We start from the raw sequence: 18,873 nt of genomic DNA, 5'->3' as shown, positions 1-18,873 counted from the left end.
AGCCTTTGTTTTTGGTCATTAGCCTATGGTGCTTTCAAGTTGGAGTTTTTCAGGTCTTTGTCTTCTCAGTACCAAAAAACTGAGGCAATTTATGTCCTGCTTCTCAGAAAGTTTAGGCTTAGTGCCTTGTACTTCCATACCAGGAACCATCAGAAAATATTCATGTATTTGAGTCCCCTCTCATCTCTGTGTTTGTGACATCAGCTCTACATAGTCACCAAGATGTCTGTCTGCCAGCACCAGCTCTGTGATTGGTTCTAGCTCCTCCCAGAAGTCAGGTGCCCTCAGGATAGATGATGTTGTTTTTTTTTTTTTTTCCTGACAGATATTTGTCTTTTAATTACCATCTAAATGTATGGCATGGATCTTTCACTTTTCAGTCATTTTTGGATTAGCTTATTGCTCCCAACCTGGCATAGCTTCATAATTTGGCAAATACTGTGACAAGACACTTCTGTGCTTGAGGTTCTTGCAGTTCTCAATTTTACTTCTTGAGCTTGATGTGATTTACAAAAAGTTCTGCTGGATGCTCCATCCCCAGAAATAGCCTTTGCCTGAGCCAAGACCAGATTTTTTTTTTAGCCTAGCTAGTCCCAGATTGTCAAGTGTTTCCAGTTTAAAAACAGTTACAGGTTCCTAAGTGTTCATACTATCTCCAGGGTTTTTGCTGCTTGTGTTTTAGGGCCTCTAACTCTGGTCGGTCTTTCTCTCTTAAGTACCATGAAACTGTAGGAACGTTCACTCTACTTTTCCAATATTTTGGGGTTAACTTCATACCCTCTAGTTTTACACAGCTTCATAAATCAATAAATGTCATAATTGAGAAACTGTGCATCTAAGGCCTCGTAATACTCTAGTTACATCATCCCACTCTTGTACAACCATCAAAAATGTTATTGGTTTTTCTGCATCACAGCACTGACCCTTGTTCTAATCTAATATAAGTCCTGGTTCTCAGCGTCTAGCCCATGCTCAGGATGTGCAAATGCTTTGAAGAAAAATGGAAGTGCAGATCATCAGTCCACGTTTGAAAGTTTCTCTCCTCTGAAATGTATCACTAGCCTTCTTTTTTTCTGTACCTTTCTAATAACTTAAAACATAAATTTTTATTTTTTTCTGTCTTGTTTAAAAAAAATTTAATGTTTATTTTTGAGAGAGAAAGAGACAGAGCACAAGCAGGGGAGGGGCAGAGAGAGAGGGAGACACAGAATCTGAATCAGGCTCCAGGCTCATAGCTGTCAGCACAGAGCCTGACCCGGGACTCGAACCCACTAACCATGAGATCATGACCTGAGCCAAAGTTGGACGCTTAACTGACTGAACCACCCAGGAGCCCCTTTTTCTGTCTTTTCTAGTTTTCAGCATGAGTATTTGTCTGTCATGAATTATTCCATCTAACCCCAAAACCATTTCTGTGTGTTTTTATGAGGGGATTTGTGCTAAGTATTATTTTTTTATTGCTACCATAACAAATTGCCACAAACTTAGTTCAGATTGATTATCCTACATTTGTATAGACCTGACATGGGTCTCATTGGGCTAAAATCAAGGTATCAGCAGAGCTGTTTTCTTTATAGAGTTTCCAAGGAAGGATCAATTTCTGGTGACCACTCGTATTCCTTGGCATGTGGCCATTTCCTCCATTTGCAAAGCCAGCAAATAGCTATAGTCTTTTTTTTCCTTAATATTTATTTATTTATTTTTGAGAAAGAGTGAGAGAGCAGGGGAGAGATAGAGAGATAGGGAGACAGAGAATCCCAAGCAGTCTCCATGCTGACAGCACAGAGCCTGACATGGGGCTTGATCCTACGAACCGTGAGATCATGACCTAAGCCAGAATCAAGAGTTGGATGTTAACCTACTGAGCCACCCAGGCACCCCATCCTTTACCCTTATTCCTAATCACATCTCCCTCTCTATGACCATAACCATGAAAGAATTTTCTGCTTTTAAGAACTCATTTGATTAGATTGGGTCCACATAGATGATCCGATGTAATCTTCCTTTCTCAAGATCCTTAACCTTAATCAAATCTTAAAAATTCCCTACTGTTACGTAGGGTAATATGTTCACTGATTCTGAGAATTAAGGCATGGACATCTTTGGGAACCATTATTCTGCATACCACACATTGTCACTAACATCTTCCTAGAATTCCCTTAAGATTTTTTTCTTTGTCATTTCTTTTCAACAGTTTACTATTATGCACTTAGCTGTGATTGTCTCTTGTTTTTATCCAGTTTGGCCTTTGTAGTGCTTCTCAAAAAGCACATGTTAGACTTGTTGTCTGTGTACCATATACTTCTTAAAGTCTTTTAATTCCTGGACATTTTCTGATGGGCATGTGCTATGTTATGAATATATTCCAGTCTGTGACATGTGTGTTAGTTTTCTTAGTAAGAGTCCTTATGTGGATAGAAGTTCTTAATTTAATGTAGCCCAATTTTCCTCTCCTTTTGGTTGGTATTTTGATTAGTGCTTTCTTTACATTCATATAGGAAAACTTAGGCCAACTATGATTCTGAATATATTTCCCTATTTAAAAAATCTTTTGTCATGTTGCCTTTTACATTAGATCTACAATGCATGTGGATTTGATTTGTATGTATAATGTGAGATTTGGATGAAGGTTTATTTTTTCCCCTATGTTTACGGTCCATCATCTTTTTTTCAAATGACCATTTTTTCCTTACCCTGTTTACATGGAGATGGTCCTGGATTCTATTCTATTCCATTAGGACTGTATATATGTGCGTCTGTTTCTGGATTTTCTTCTGTTGTGTTCATTTGACTCATTTTGTACTAACATCATATTCTCTCAATTGCTATAAGTTTATGATAACTTTTGATATCTAAAGCATAGGTTTTTCAGCTGTGTTCTTGCTTACTGTTCCTTGTTCTTTGAATTTCCATTTGCATTCCAAAATCAGCTGGTCTGTTTTAAAAAACATGCTATGATTTTGGCCAGGATTTTATTGAATGTGTGCTTTCACTAGGGGAGAACTGACATTTTACCAATGTTGAGTCTTCCAATCGTGGTGTCTTTTTAAATTAATTTAGATATTAAATTTCTCCTGATTATGTTGTAGTTTTAGAATTCTTATATTTCTTTTGGTAGATTTGTTCTTAGATGTTTGATACTTTAATACTATTATAAGTTGTATACTTTAAAATTGTATCTTCCATTCGTTCTTGGTATAATGACTATATTATATTTTTATACAACAATCTTGTATCCAGTGACCTTACATTCACATATTAATGTTAATAGACAGTAGTTTTTGTTTTTTATGTGTGTGTGTATATATATAATGTAAATAGTGACATTTTTATTTCTCCCTCTTTAGTCTTAATGCTTTTTATTTCTTTTTCTTGCCTTATTACACTATCTAGGGTTTCCAAAGCAATATCAAACAGAAGTGGTGATACAGGGCATCCTTTCTTGTTTGCCACCCAAAGAGGAAGCTTTTTATAATTAAACATTAAGTATGAAGCATGCTGTACATTTTTTGTGGGTATTCTTTGCCACATTACAGAAGTTCCTTCTATTCTTTGTTTTCTGTAAGTTAAAAAATTTTTTTTTTACTGTAAGTATATGGATTTTATGACACTGCATCTGTGGGAGTCATTATATGCTATTCCTCTTTATTTAATGTGGTAAGGGGCATCTGGGTGGCTCAGTCGGTTAAGCATCCGACTCTTGATTTCAACTCAGGTCATGGTGGGGATCGAGCCCGTATTGGGCTCCTCGTTCTCAGCAGAGCCTGCTGGGTATTCTCTGTCTCCTTCTCTCTCTGCGCCTCCCCCGCTCATTTTCTGTCTCTCTCTCAAAATAAATAAATAAAGGTTTTAAAAAATTGGGTTTATTTAAATGTGGTAAATTGCTTACTTGATTATTCAAGTGTTAAACCATGCTTGCATGTTTGGAACAAAACTCTTGGTCATAACTTTTTAAAATATATATATCCCTGGTTTCAATTTGCTAATGCTTTACCGAGTATTTTTACATCTAAGTTAGTGATTGTGATTGGTCTGTAAGTTTCCTTTCTTGTAATGTCTTCCTTAAGTTTTGGCTGGCCTCATAAAAATGATTTGGGAAATATTCCTAATCATTCTCTAGAAGAGTTTGTGTGAGATTATTTCTTAAATATTTTATTTTATTTATTTATTTAGTGTTTATTTATATTTGAGAGAGAGCACACAAGCGGGGAGGGACAGAGAGAGAGGGAGACACAGAATCTGAAGCAGGCTTCAGACTCTGAGCTGTCTGTCAGCACAGAGCCCGAAGTGGGGCTCAAACCCACAAACTGTGAGATCATGACCTGAGCCAAAGTCGGATGCTTATCCGACTGAGCCACCTACGTGCCCCATATCTTAACTATTTTAAATAAGCCCATCTTTATAGGAGAGTTTTCAATAAAGATTTTAATTTGCTAATTTTATTTCACTGTGGCTAGATAACATACTTTGTATGATTTAAGCCCTTTTAAATTTATTGAAACTCACTTTATGGTTTAATGTAAGGTCTCTGCTGAAGAATTTTTCATGTGTACTTGAGAAAAATGTATATTCTGCTATTCTCTGGTAGCGTGTTTATAAATGTTAAGTCTAGTTGATTCAAGTCTTCTATTTCTTTGTTGATCTTCTGTCTTGACTGTTCTATCCATGGTGGAAGTAAAGTACTGAAGTCTCCGAACTAGTATGTTGTAGGAGTTTCTCATTCTCATAGTGTATGAATCAGGATTCTCCAGGGAAACAGAAACAACAGAACATTGTGTGTGTGTGTGTGTGTGTGTGTGTGTGTAGACATATATATACATACGTATATACATATGTGCATATATGGAGAGACAAAGAGGAATTTTAAAGAATTGGCTCATGCAGTAGATTAGTTGACTATATGTTTGTGGGTTCTTTTCTGGGTTCTCTAATCCATTGTCTATGTGTCTGTTTTTGTGCCAGTACCATACTGTCTTGATGATTACAGCTTTGTAATACAGGCTAAAGTCCAGGATGGTGACACCTCCAGCTTTGGTTTTCTCTTTTTTTTTTTTTTAATTTTTTTTTCAACGTTTATTTTTATTTTTGGGACAGAGAGAGACAGAGCATGAACGGGGGAGGGGCAGAGAGAGAGGGAGACACAGAATCGGAAACAGGCTCCAGGCTCTGAGCCATCAGCCCAGAGCCTGACGCGGGGCTCGAACTCACGGACCGCGAGATCGTGACCTGGCTGAAGTCGGACGCTTAACCGACTGCGCCACCCAGGCGCCCCTGGTTTTCTTTTTTAACATTACTTTCGCTATTTGGAGTCTTTTCTGGTTCCATACAAAGTTTAGGATTGTTTGTTCTAGCTCTGTGAATAATGCTGGTGCTATTTTGATTAGGATTGCATTGAATGTGTAGATTGCTTTGGGTAGTCTAGACATTTTAACAATATTTGTTCTTTCATTCCATGAGCCTGGGATGAAAAACATTTCTTTGTGTCTTCTTCAATTTCTGTCATAACCTTTCTATAGTTTTCAGCATCCAGATATTTTCCCTCTTTGGTTAGGTTTATTCCTAGGTATTTTATGGTTCTTTGTGCAATTGCAAGTGGGATTGATTCCTTGATATGTTTCTGTTGCTTCGTTATTGTTGTATAGAAATGCAACCGATTTCTATACATTGATTTTATATCCTACAACTCTGCTGAATTCATGTATCAGTTCTAGCATTTTTTTGGTGGAGACTTGGGTTTTCCATGTAGAGTATCGTCTTATCTGTGAAAAGTGAAAGTTTGACTTCTTTGCCAATTTAGATGTCTTTTTATCTTGTTTTATTGTCTGATTACTGAGGATAGGACTTCCAATGCTATGTTAAACAACAGTGGTGAGAGTGGACATCCCCTATCATGTTCCTGATCTCAGGAGGAAAGTTCTTCGTTTTTCCTCATTGAGGATGATATTAGCTGTGGGTCTTTTATATATGGCTTTTATGATGTTAAGGTGTGTTCTTTCTATCCCGACTTTCATGAGGGTTTTTATTAACAAAGCATGTGTATTTTGTCAATGCTTTTTCTGCATCTATTGACAGAATCATATGGTTCTTATCCTTTCTTCTATTAATGTGATATATCACATTGATTGATTTGTGAATATTATACCAGCCCTGCAGCCCAGGAATGAATCCCACTTGATCATGGTGAGTAATTCTTTTAATATACTGTTGAATTCACTTTGCTAGTATCTTGTTAAGAATTTTTGCATCCATGTTCATCAGGGATATTGGCCTGTTATTCCCCTTTTTAATAGGGTCTTTTTCTGGTTTGGGAATCAAGGTAATGCTTGCTGCCTTCATAGAATGAGTCTGGAAGCCTTCCATTTCTATTTTTTTGAAACAGCCTGAGAAGAATAGGTATTGATTCTGCTTTAAATGTCTGGTAGAATTCCCCTGGGAAGCCATCTGGCCCAAGACTCTTTGTTGGGAGATTTTTGATAAGCGATTCAATTTCTTCTCTGGTTGAGGGAAGCGGGGAGAGTCTGTTCAAATTTTCTATTTATTCCCTTTTGAGTTTTGGTAGTGTGTGGGTATCTAGGAATTTGTCCATTTCTTCCAGATTGTCTAATTTGTTGGCTATAGCAACATATAACTATATATTTTTCATATTATTCTCTAATAATTGTATTTCTGTGGTGTTAGTTGTGATCTCTTTCATTTGTGATTTTATCTATTTGGGTCCTCTCTTTTCTTTTCGTTAAGTCTGGCTAGGAGTTTATCAATTTTGTTTATTCTTTCAAAAAACCAGCTTTTAGATTCATTGATCTGTTCTACTGTTTTCTGTTTTTGTTTTTTGTTTTGCTTTGTTTTGTTTTGTTTTGTTTTTGGATTCTATATTTATTTCTGCTCTGATCTCTATTATTTCTCTTCTTCTGCTGGCTTTGGGGTTTCTTTGCTGCTAGTTCCTTTCTAGTTTCTCTAGGTGTGGGGTTAGGTTATATATTTGGGACCTTTCTTGCCTCTTAATATAGGCCTAAGTTGCAATGTATTTTCCTCTTAGGACTGCCTTTGCTGCATCCCAAAGAGTTTGGACTATTGTATTTTCATTTGCATTTGCTTCCATATATTTTTTAATTTCTTTAATATCCTGGTTGAGCCATTCATTCTTTAGTAGGATGTTCTTTAACCTCCATGTATTTGGGGGCTTTCCAAATTTTTTCTTTTGGTTGATTTCAAGTTTCATAGTATTGTGGTTGAAAATATGAATGGTATGATCTCAATCCTTTTATATTTGTTGAGAGCTGTTTTGTGACCGAGTATGTTATCTGTTTTGGAGAATGTTCCATGTGCACTCAAGAAGAATGTATATTCTGCTTTTGGTTGAAAAGTTTTGAATATATCTGTTAAGTCCATCTGGCCCAATGTGTCACTCAGCGCCATTGTTTTCTTGTTTTTCTGCTTAGATGATCTGTCCATTGTTGTCAGTGGAGTATTAAAGTCCCCTACAATCACAGTATTATTATCTATACATTTATTTTTGTTTGTCATTAATTGATTTATATTTTTGTGTTCTCTCACGTTGGGGGCATAAACATTTACAATTGCTAGCTGCTCTTGGTGGACAGACCCCTTAATGATATAATGCCCTTCTTCATCTCTTGTTACAGTCTTTGTCTGATATAAGTATGGCTACTCCAGCTTGCTTTTAACATCCAGTAGCATGGTAGATGGTTCTCCATCCCATCACTTTCAATCTGCAGGTGTCCTCAGGTCTTAAATGAGTCTCTTGTAGGCAGCATATAGATGGATATTGTTTTTTTATCCATTCTGATACCCCATGTCTTTTGATTGGGGCATTTAGTCCATTTACATTCAGAGTGATTATTGAAAGATATGGATTTAGTCCCATTGTGTTATCTGTACTTTTTGTGTTGGTGGTGATATCTCTGGACCTTTATAGTCTTTGCTGCTTTCCACTCACAGAGTACCCCCCTTAGGATCTCCTGCAGTGGTGGTTTAGTGGTCATGAACTCCTCTAGTTTTTGTTTGTCTGGGAAAGCCTTTATCTCTCCTTCTATTCTGAATGACAGCCTTGCTGGACAAAGGATTCTTGGCTGCATAGTTTTCCTATTCAGCACATTGAATATTTCCTGCCACTTCCTTCTGGCCTGCCAAGTTTCAGTGGACAGGTCTGCTTCTACCCTTATGTGTCTACCCTTGTAGGTTAAGGCCTGTTTGTCCCTAGCTGCTTTCAGAATTCTCTCTTTATGTTTGTATTTTGTCAATTTCACTATATTATGTTATACTGTTGACCGTTTTCACTGATATTGAAGGGAGTTCTTTGTGCCTCTTGGAGTTGGATGCCTGTTTCCTTCCCCAGATTAGGGAAGTTTTTAGCTATAATTTGTTCAAATAAACCTTCTGCCCCTTTCTCTCTCTCTTCTCTGGAACTCCTATGATACAGATATTATTTCGTTTCATTGAATCACTTAGGTCTCTAATTCTTTCCTCATGGTCTAGTAATTTCCTTTCCCTCTTTTTTTCAGCTTCATCATTTTCCACAATATTATCTTCTATTTCACCTATTCTGTCCTCTACTTCTTCCATCCTTGCTGTCACTGCATCTAGTTTATTTGTATCTCATTTACAACATTTCTTACCTCATCATGACTATTTCTTAGGTCTTTGATCTCTGCAGCAGTAGATCTCTTCTTTCTTCTATGCTTTTTTTTTCCAAGCCCATCTATTAGTCTTATGACTTTTATTCTAAATTCTTGTTCAGACATATTGTTTATGTCTGTTTTGAGCAATTCCCTGGCTGTCATTTCTTCCTGGAATTTCTTTTGAAGAGAATTCTTCTGTTTTATCATTTTGGCTAGGTTTCTGTCTTTTACATGTTTTAATAGCTTGTTATGTGTCCTGCACCTGTGAGTCCTGCTGTATTAAAAAGGGGTCATACACCGTCCAGCACCTGGCTTTTAGGAAGTGTTTTTGGAATGTGTTGGCATGGACTTTGTTGTTGCAAATTTGGCTGCTCTGTCCCACTGCTCATAGTGGTGGATTGTTTGGACCTTCCACCAGCTGTGCTTTGATTTGTTCATTGAAGTAACCTTGGAAAAAAGGAAATGGGAGGAACGTTATCTCATACAAAGACAGAAATGGAGAGGGTGAAGAAAAAAAAAGACCAGTCAGAGAATTAGAAAAACTAGAAGGCTTAATCCAGTGAGAGATAGGAAAATGAAGAAGAAGGAGTTACAGAAAAGGTATAAAAAGAATAGAGTAAAAATGCCTGATGAAACAAACAACCAGAAAAGGGAAAGAAAGAAAGAAAGAAAGAAAGAAAGAAAGAAAGAAAGAGAGAAAGAAAAAAAGAAAAGAAAGAAAGAAAAAGAAAGAGAAAAGAAAGAAAAAGAAAGAAGAAAGAAAGAAAAAAATATATATGTAAAGTAAGACTTGACCAGAAACTATGTCCAATTCCAAAGGGGAAAAAAAAGAAAGAAAGAGGAGGGTAGAAAGAAAAAGAAGGGAAAAGAGAAGAGTAGGAAAGAAAAGAGAAAAATTTAAAAATTAAAAAAAACCCAGACTAATATATAAAACTATAGGACACTTGTCTATTGGTACCTGGTATTGGTGACTGTGCTGGTCTGGATGAGAGACTGTCTAGTTCAGTCAGTGTCAGTCCTGCTCTAGTAGCTAAGCAGTTACCAGGCATGGAGGGGTGGGGTTTGGTGTTAGTGGGTCCCACCTCCACTGGGGGCCACTGTCCTGTTCTTGAAGCCCTGCTGTGTTGGTATTGGTGACACCCCAATCTCTCCTCCCTGGACTGGGAGTCTCAAACCATGCTATTCAGGCAGCCCGTGCAGAGTAGTGCCAATGGTGAGCCTGTCCTGCTCCACAGTTCTCCTGTGCCTCCTGGGTGCTCAGCTGGGATTCAAAACCCGATGTCTTTTTTTTTTATTTATTATTTTAATGTTTATTTTTTGAGAGAGACAGACAGCAGGAGCAGGTGGGAGTTGGGGGGAGAGAAGGGGACAGAGGATCCAAAGCAGGCTCTGCACTGACAGCAGAGAGCCTATGCAGGGCTTGAACTCAAAAACTGTGAGATCATGACATGAGCCGAAGTTGGACGCCTAACCGACTGAACCACTCAGGTGCCCCAGTAGCTATGTATTTTGATTCTAACTGCCTTGACTTTCATTTTTATTCTTGTGGCTTGTTAGTGCATTTTGGCTTATGAATAGTAGGTACGTGTTAGAATGCTTACATCTACATAAGTTTCCCAGGTACTTATTCTTCAGAGTGCAGGTGCAATCTTTTAGGAGTTCACATGACAATATGTAAGACATTGCTACATATCTTACTACATATCTTGACACAGTACCCATTCCTGTTCATTAATTGATGCAAGAAATATCTACCAGTGTCTAGTCTTTGATAAGCCATATTAGCATAAATAGAATAAAATCATATTTGTTTTATTGAACAGAATAACAAATTCTCACCTCCCCTTTTGTTTCTTTTTAAGAAATCCAAGCATTCAATTCATTTCTTATAATGGGGGAGAGGGAGAGCATTTCCCAAAGAAACATAGAGATCATTTTAATTGCAAAATGAATTAATGGAAATCTTTAAATTTTTCAGGATGAGAGAGACCCAGAGAAAGAAGATGAACTGGAGCTGAAAAGAGGTCTTTTATACAGAGACTCTGCCTATGACAGTGACCCAGAGTATAGGTATGAGCTGGACTAATGCAGCATGTAGAGATCTTTCTCACAGTTTCTATAAAAACAACCTGCTTTTTAATCTGCTGGATTTGTGGGAAATTTAGACATAAATTGATAATTATTATTTATTTTTATGTTTACCTACATAAAACTTATTAAAATACTTAAATTACTGGGGAGGCTGAGTGGTTAGGTCAGTTGAGCTTCCAGCTCTTGATTTCGGCTCAGGTCATGATCCTGGGGTCGTGGGATTGAACCCCATGTCTGGCTCTGTGCTGAGCATGGAACCTGCTTCGGATTCTCTCTCCCTCTGCCCCTGCCTTGCTTGCACGCATGCTCTTTCTTTAACGACAACAACAAAATATTTTAATGATTGCATTACTGCAATTTTTCAAGGAAAACAAATATATTTTATTAAGGGTGATATTTTCCATTTTACTTAAGATTTATAGTATATTTGTCTGTCCAGAACTTATTTTCAAGCACATTCTCATTCAAACAATAGTTTCCATAATTTTGGGAAATGACTAAGCTTTTTTTTTTAATAACCTAAGAAAAGTTGTTCTTCTAGCCTAATATTTCAGAAATGTTAGTAATAGTAAAATTTTTGCAAGATTATGGTAGCAAATTTCATGAAGATTTTTTAAATCTCTATGTCAGTTGCCATAGAATGTGCTATTAAAAATTGAATGTAAATTGTGAGTTTATGTAACTGAAGGTTCTCTGAATCCTTTGGTGCTATACCACTGATTACCATATGGCTTCTACCTTCCTGAGTTTCCTGAAAAGCCAGTATAAGAAACAAGCTCCAGATAATGGAATATGTTTTATTGCTAATTTGAGTTTTGGACTGAAGTTTCTGATTTTTACCCTGGTAAGTTAGGCTAAACATTCTGTGAACATGTGAGGACTTCTTTTGCCCATTACACAGAATATAAATGTGAACTCCTTTCCCAAAGCTACTGCTTCCCAACCAAGAGGCAACCTGGACATCTCATCAAGGGAAGTAGTATATTATAGGTGAGTTTGGAGAAGCAATCCAAACAGGAAAAAGAAGATCCAAGAAAGTCCACACCTTGAGGAAGAAGAATTTTTATCTTTTGTTATTATTATTTACTTAAAGTTCTATGCTCTAGATTACTACTATATGTATTTAGCATCCCAATTTTGGTTCTTAATCCATATATTTAATTCTAATTTGGGTAAGAATGGATAGGGTTGATAAAGAAAAGTACCTGATTTTCATGCTTTTGTATGCATAATATTTACCTGGGTTGCCTCTTTAAAATATAGATTTCTTCTTTATACCCCATAGATTCTGATTCCTTACCTATAGAGGTGAGACCTAGAAATCTACATTTTAAGAAATATCATAGATGCTTCTAATGCAGCTTGTGTAAGGACCACATTTTGAAAAACAGTGGTCTATTTAAAGTTTGCTGTAAACCTCAGTATTGGTTCTTTTTCCAATTCACCAAGCAATGTTAATGGCTAAGCTTTTGAATACCTGAGATTGTTTTGGTACCTCTCAAGAAAGAGTTAAGCAGAGTATCAGAAAAGTTCTGTTTACACATTTTGGAGATTTCTTTATATTCGTTGTTACTTCTCATATATATATATATATATATATATATATATATATATATATATAGACTGATAGGATAGGACAGAGTTATCAGACTGATAGGATAGGACTGATAGGGTAGGACAAAGGTCTTTTATAAGAGCATATGTGATATTAGCTCCAGAAGCTACTGAAACAATCGGTATTATTTTGGTTTTATCCCTCAATCATATTATATATATTAGGCTAAGGTGTCCCTCTCATTCTACTTTCCATCTCAAAGATGAGAGAACCCACACTCAAAGTAATCACCCATTTGCTTGCCTTAAGGCTTCCATCAGCAGATATCAAGAGGAAGTTTGGGGGTCTTGGCTTAATATCACCCCTTTGCAGACACACATTGACACAGAGGTTGAGAGGAAGTCTGCATGGACCCTTGGAATGGCTAAGTGAGGAGCTCAGCAAATCCTTTCCCCAATTCAACTAGACAACAACTAGACAGAATTGTCAAAAACAACAATTTTAGGACTCTGGAAATTGACCAAAGGCATATATAACAAATTGAGAAGCATTTATCAAGAAAATCTACTGAGTCTGAGTCTTAATAAGGGCAGTAGGACTCAGTGGCATTTTGCCTGGAACTCCCAGTCCCTAGCTCCTTGGGGCAGTCATGCTGAAAGACCAGCATCTCTGCTGCCAGAGAAGACTAACTGTATGAAGCAGAGCATGGGAAATCCCATATGCAAGGAGGTTAATAAACAATAATTATCCCACTAGCAAACAGTAAGAGAAGACTTGAGGTCTGACTACTTGTGGGGACAGACATCAAAGATCCAGGGACCAGGTAGCCAGATTGGTCTTGATAAAGTTGTAATTATCCCTGGTAGTCTGGAACATTATGTGCATGTATAAGGCTGCAAATATGTTCAGGAGAAACTGGAGGGGCCTTAGGGAGCCACTAGTCCACAGCTAAATATGAGCCCTTTTGAAGACAGAAAGTAATACCTAGGGCAAGCTTGTAAACTGGATAAATTTTGAATGTATGTTCCAAGCCACACATAGATCCATTGGCAAAAAGATAGAAGCTTTTCTTTCTTTCTTTCTTTTCTTTCTTTTCTTTCTTTCTTTCTTTCTTTCTTTCTCTTTCTTTCTTTCTTTCTTTCTTTCTTTCTTTCTTTCTTTCATGTTTATTTTTGAGAGAGAGAGAGAGAGACAGAGCACTAGTGGCAGAGGGGCAGAGACAAAGAGGGAAACACAAAATCTGAAACAGGCTCCAGGCTCTGAGCTGTCAGCACAGAGCCTGACACAGGGCTCGAACCTGGGAACAGGGAGATCACGACCTGAGCCAAAGTCAGAGGCTCAACTGACTGAGCCACCCAGGCGCCCCAGGATGGAAGCCTTTCTGACCAATCATTTGCTGGTCACCAAGCTATGCTGACCCAAGGGCAGTTCCTATGAGGCCAGGCTTAAAAATTGAAACAATAATTTTTTTAAAAAAAGAAAAGTAACAAGGAACACCAGAAACTACACAGGGCAAGGGAAACAGATTTCAAGCCTTAATCCAGACAGGACATGCAGCAAATAATCAAAAACAAAACCCTGGTAAGGTCAAAATCCAGAGTTGTTGCAATTTTTATCTAAAATCTTGTTTTCATCAAAAAATTATGAGACATGTAAGAAATAGAAAAATCTAACCCATACAGTTGAAGGACAAGTTACTATAAACTGACTTTGAAGAGGCCCAGATATTGGATTTAGCAGCTATGTTCAAAGAACTAAAGGAAATCATGTCTAAATAATTAAAGGGAGGGGCACCTGGCTGTCTCAGTCTGTAGAGCATGCCTCCCTTGATCTCAGGGTCATGAGTTCAAGCCCCATGCTGGGTGTGGAACCTACTTACAATAAAAATAAAATAATAATAATAAATAAAATCATGTTAAAAAAAGAATTAAAGGGATATATAATGATAGGGATTCATGAAATAGAGAATATTGATAGGTAAAAATAATTTCTTTCATGTTTTGCTTAAAAATTATGCCCAGGACTCAATACTTTGTGTTGTGATCCGATATATATTGTGATTATCATCCATGGAGTATAGCAGAGATTCAGTGTTTTCTGCAGGAAAAGCATAATGGGAAATTGGAGTGCTGTTACCTTGTACACATCAGCCTATACATGCTCATTGTCCTATGTCTTCCATCATCTTTGAGTGTGAAATTCATATTGAAGAAATCTCTTATCAGGGAGTTGTTAGGTGACCTTTTACTTTAAGTTCTTTGGAATTTGGAGCTAGATTTTGGAAACAATCTACTACCGTGCCAGCTTCCTTCTCTTTTGCATATTACCTGTCTTTTAGAAAATTTTAGACATTTGCAATGGTAGCCTTGCCAGTTCCCAAGGTCCTGGGATGTTTTTTAGTACCTGCTATGTATACTTAAAATTTCTTCAGTTTTCAGGATGTTGAAAATTCTCCATATTTGTTGTGTACTTCTGTCATCACTATTTTATTTGAACATTAATCCTAATTAAAGACCAAGCATAAATGATGTTTCATATAGATGGGGGTTGGTCACAAAAAGAGAGAAGTAAGCATAAAAATAATTTTAAGTTCATGGTTAGAATATGAATTGGCCTTTTATGACTATCGCCTGACATTTTTAACCATATTTTTCTTTTATGGAACTAGCTATTGATATAAGCTGTTTTCTATTTACTTCTGCATATTTTTCAGGATACTAACAGCAGAAATATGCTCAATATAATGTTTTAATTGTGAAATTATTTGTGACAGAACTGAGTAAATTTTGACTATGTGTATATATTTTAAGTTTTTATTTAGATTCCAGTTAGTTAACATACTGTGTAATATTAGTTTCAGGTGTACAATATAGTGATTGAACACTTCCACATAACACCCAGTGTTCATCACAAGTGCACTGCTTAACCCATCATCTATTTAACCCATCCCCTCTAGCACCTCCCCTCTGGTAACCATCAGTTGACTATATGTTTTTAAATAATACAGGCTTGATGGTAGTTTTCATCTCTCCCCTATTGGTCACTTTCTGATTAATCTGATGCATCTACTAAGATGTAATAAATAGCCAAAAAGTTATCTTTAGTGTTAACAAGTGGAAGAAAAAATCTAAATAATATACAGACTTAAAATCTCTTAAATAACTAAGAACAAGCTTTCATTTTCAAGTGAGAAAATGTTGCTTGATCTAATTTGAATTCATTGGATCTTGTGTTATTAAGTCAAGTATCATAAAATCCTTTTTCATTAAATACTTGAAATTTAATTTTTCTTTTTCTTTAAAATTTCTTTTTGTCTAGAAGTTCTGTTATATTCAGAAATATTAGGGGTGCCGCATATTTATGTGATTTTTCAAAGGGTAAAATTTGTAGCTTAGGGGTCTAGAAAAGTTTCTGATGATTAGGACAGGGCAGTGTTGTATTCATCTAAAAAACTTTTTTTTAATGTTTATTTATTTTTTTAATGTTTATTTTTGAGAGACAGAGACACAGAGCACGGGTTGGGGAGGGCAGAGAGCAAGGGAGACACAGAATCTGAAGCAGGCTCCAGGTTCCCAACTGTTAGCACACAGCCCGATGTGGGGCTCAAACCCACGAACTGTGAGATCATGACCTGAGCTGAAGTCAGACGCTTAACAGACTGAGCCACCCAGGCGCCCCTGTATTCATTTTTTAAAACAAAAATATGACCTTGGTAATTGGACTTGATATTGATGCCACGCATGCCCAGAGTTCAACTTGTTGCCCCCTTAAAGAATACTACTAAACAACTAGAATGGTTTTGTGACTAGCAATTCTTGGCAGACTAATTTAATTTTTTAAATAAGTCATAAGAAAGTAATACATTAAATATAACTTTCAGTAAGAATTGTGATTTTATGACATTCTCATAAACAAGTAGGTAATTATGGTCTTAACTAGATAAGGTTAGATAGGTGGACTGCTGACCGAATGATGACATGGAATAGATCACTAACAGCAATCCCAAGTTAGGTCTGAGAGCCATAATAAGTAGAATTTCATATTATGCTTGAATTGCAGATGTTTAAGCTTTAATGATAATTTAGGAGTAAAAAATATGTTCATTATTTTATTTAACCAGGGCAAAACATGCAAACATCCTAAAGTATTACAGCTGTACTCTGTCTACATTAGATCATCTCTATGTCTAGTTCTTTTTACTCAAAGTATGGGGAGGAATTCAGAAAAGAATAATAAAAACAAGTGAGACATTCTCTATGGACATGATAATGATACTGAATTTAACCTGTATTCGTGAAACTAGAGGGATGACTTAAAATATCAGTTTAAAATACTATATTTTGTGTTTAAATAAAGACCACTTGTATCCTATACACATATTATTAAAAATAATAGTTGGGAAAAAATAATACTTGAGGCTAAGACTTTAGAGTAATCTTGATTCAATCTCCCACTCATAGTAGAAATCCCTTCTGTATCCCTCCATTATAGGCTCATTATTCCCTCTAGGACAAAATTCTGTTTTACTTCTAACAGTTAAATCTTACTTTATTCTTACCTCTCCAGATATGCCTGGCATTTCATGATATTCCAGGCTGTTTTATGCCTTGATTCTGTTATATAATATGATGCCTGGAGTAACCTCTGTCTTCTTTATCTAGTGAATGCCTACTTATTCTCTAGGACTAAGGTCAAGTCTTTCTCTCTTCTGAGGTATTTTTCATGACCTCAGCAGACTGTTAGGCATTTTCTCCTTATGCTGCCACTACTTCTCATATATTTCATTTCAACTAGCAATATTTTTCTCATGATAACTATTTCATTATGTGTTTATCTTGCTTTCTTTTATTAAATGTGAGCTCCTTGAGGGCACAGATATGTTACTTATCTTTGGTTTTGACTGGCCGTCAAGGTTTCTGACGTGTAGTAGGAGCTGAACTTAGAAAAATAGTTCAAATATTAAGATAGGGTTCTTAATTAAAGTGATCAGTTACATTGCTAAAACTATTATTTAAGTAAAGTCATTTTTTGATCGTGATATTTAATAACATCTCTAGATAAGGAATCAACAGAGGAATTAATAGTAGTGAAAGCTGACAGACTTTATTTGTTGTCAGTGGCTCATTTCTACACATTCTTAGTCATGGAGAGAAATAAGTGACCTATAAGTAATTAGTCTTCAATAAATTTCTTTGAGTATACTTCTTTTATTTATTTAATTTTTTTAACGTCTATTTAGTTTTGAGAGACAGAGAGAGACAGAGCATGAGCAGGGGAGGGGCAAAGAAAGAGGGAGACACAGAATCCGAAGCAGGCTCCAGGCTCTGAGCTGTCAGCACAGAGCCTGGCGTGGGGCTCGAACTCACGGGCCATGAGATCATGACCTGAGAAGTCAGACGCTTAACCAACTGAGCCACCAAGGGGCCCCTAAAGTCACTTTCAGCACTGGTTCTCTGAGTATAAATGGCAAATTTTATAATTCTCATGACCTTCCATTTATTTCTTAGAATTAATATTTTGGGGGTAGCATGTCCATCTTACCTTTGACCTTCTTTTCAGTGAATATCACCTTATAGATACTTTTTATGAAGACTATGTGTAGAATAGTATACGCTTGGTCTTCATTTGATACTGACGTAGAAAACATCAGGGTTTCAAGTGAGTTTACCCTTCTCTAAGCACAAAATTAGTAATGTCCTTTGTCTCCTAGTTCATGTTAAACTACCTAAGACCTTTCTGTTCTTGACATATAAACTAGGTTCTGTCAACACTTAGGATTTGAAACTGCCCAGTTCTTGGATTATCCTGGTCTGTTGTTTTTTGTCTTTTTTTTCTTAATGGTATTGTCATAATTAAATACAGGGCTTCTACTTAAGTAGCAAGAGTAAGTTAATAAAAACAAAATGCACTCCACTAATAAAATATCATCACTACTTTGAAAGTAACCATTTTACTATAGCATTAATGCAGTACTTTTTAGAGTTTAGTAGGAACTCACTAAATGCTTCGAATGAATGAATGCTGAAGATACTCATGGTAAAATAGAGAAGTATAGTTTTTAAAAGCCTACTACTATAATAAAACTTTTTAGTGTCACACATTTTAAACTTATTAATGTACCCAGTAATGGAAAATCAGAATTGACTCAGTATGTTGATAGTTCATTAGAGAGCTAATGCTTTCATGTCTGGAAGTAAATATCATCTTTAGGATTCTGATACTCTTTGCACCTGTGGACCGTATTAGGCCCTATTATGTGTTCATATGTATGTTTTGCAGTTCAGACTCCCAAACTGAACTAATTCCCACATTCTCTCCATACAATCACAATATTGTTTACTAAATTGAAAATTTTGCAGTTTTAAATAGAAATAAACTCCCTGCCAAATTTTACAAGATCAAAAAGCATTAGAATGTGTATTTTGGCTGCTTTAGCTCTTCTTTACAAACCCTTATCGGGTTCACATTTGCTTCTAAAAAGCTTTCTGAATTTTATTTATTCATTGCAAGCCACCGAGGTGATACTTTAAGGCAACTTTGAGACATGAAAAAAAAAAGTATTGTCTAATGGAACCACCGCTGTTGCAG

The 18,873-nt window shown here is 36.3% G+C and overlaps 1 protein-coding gene across 2 annotated transcripts in view; it reads left to right on the top strand.

Annotated features, from left to right (window-relative positions):
- SPATA6 (spermatogenesis associated 6) overlaps positions 1 to 18,873 on the top strand; it is a 144,536-nt gene that overhangs the window by 121,017 nt on the left and 4,646 nt on the right. For both annotated transcript variants that reach the window (XM_030326743.1, XM_030326742.1), the window contains exon 12: positions 10,618 to 10,709. In XM_030326743.1, the coding sequence (XP_030182603.1) occupies positions 10,618 to 10,709 (92 nt within the window). The remainder of the gene's footprint in view (positions 1 to 10,617; positions 10,710 to 18,873) is intronic.

This window comes from Lynx canadensis, chromosome C1 (assembly GCF_007474595.2).
Source record: "Lynx canadensis isolate LIC74 chromosome C1, mLynCan4.pri.v2, whole genome shotgun sequence".
In the NCBI taxonomy this organism is placed as follows: domain Eukaryota; kingdom Metazoa; phylum Chordata; class Mammalia; order Carnivora; family Felidae; genus Lynx; species Lynx canadensis.
Note: the sequence above shows the minus strand (reverse complement) of the source record. Positions and strands in the feature narration are given on the sequence as shown.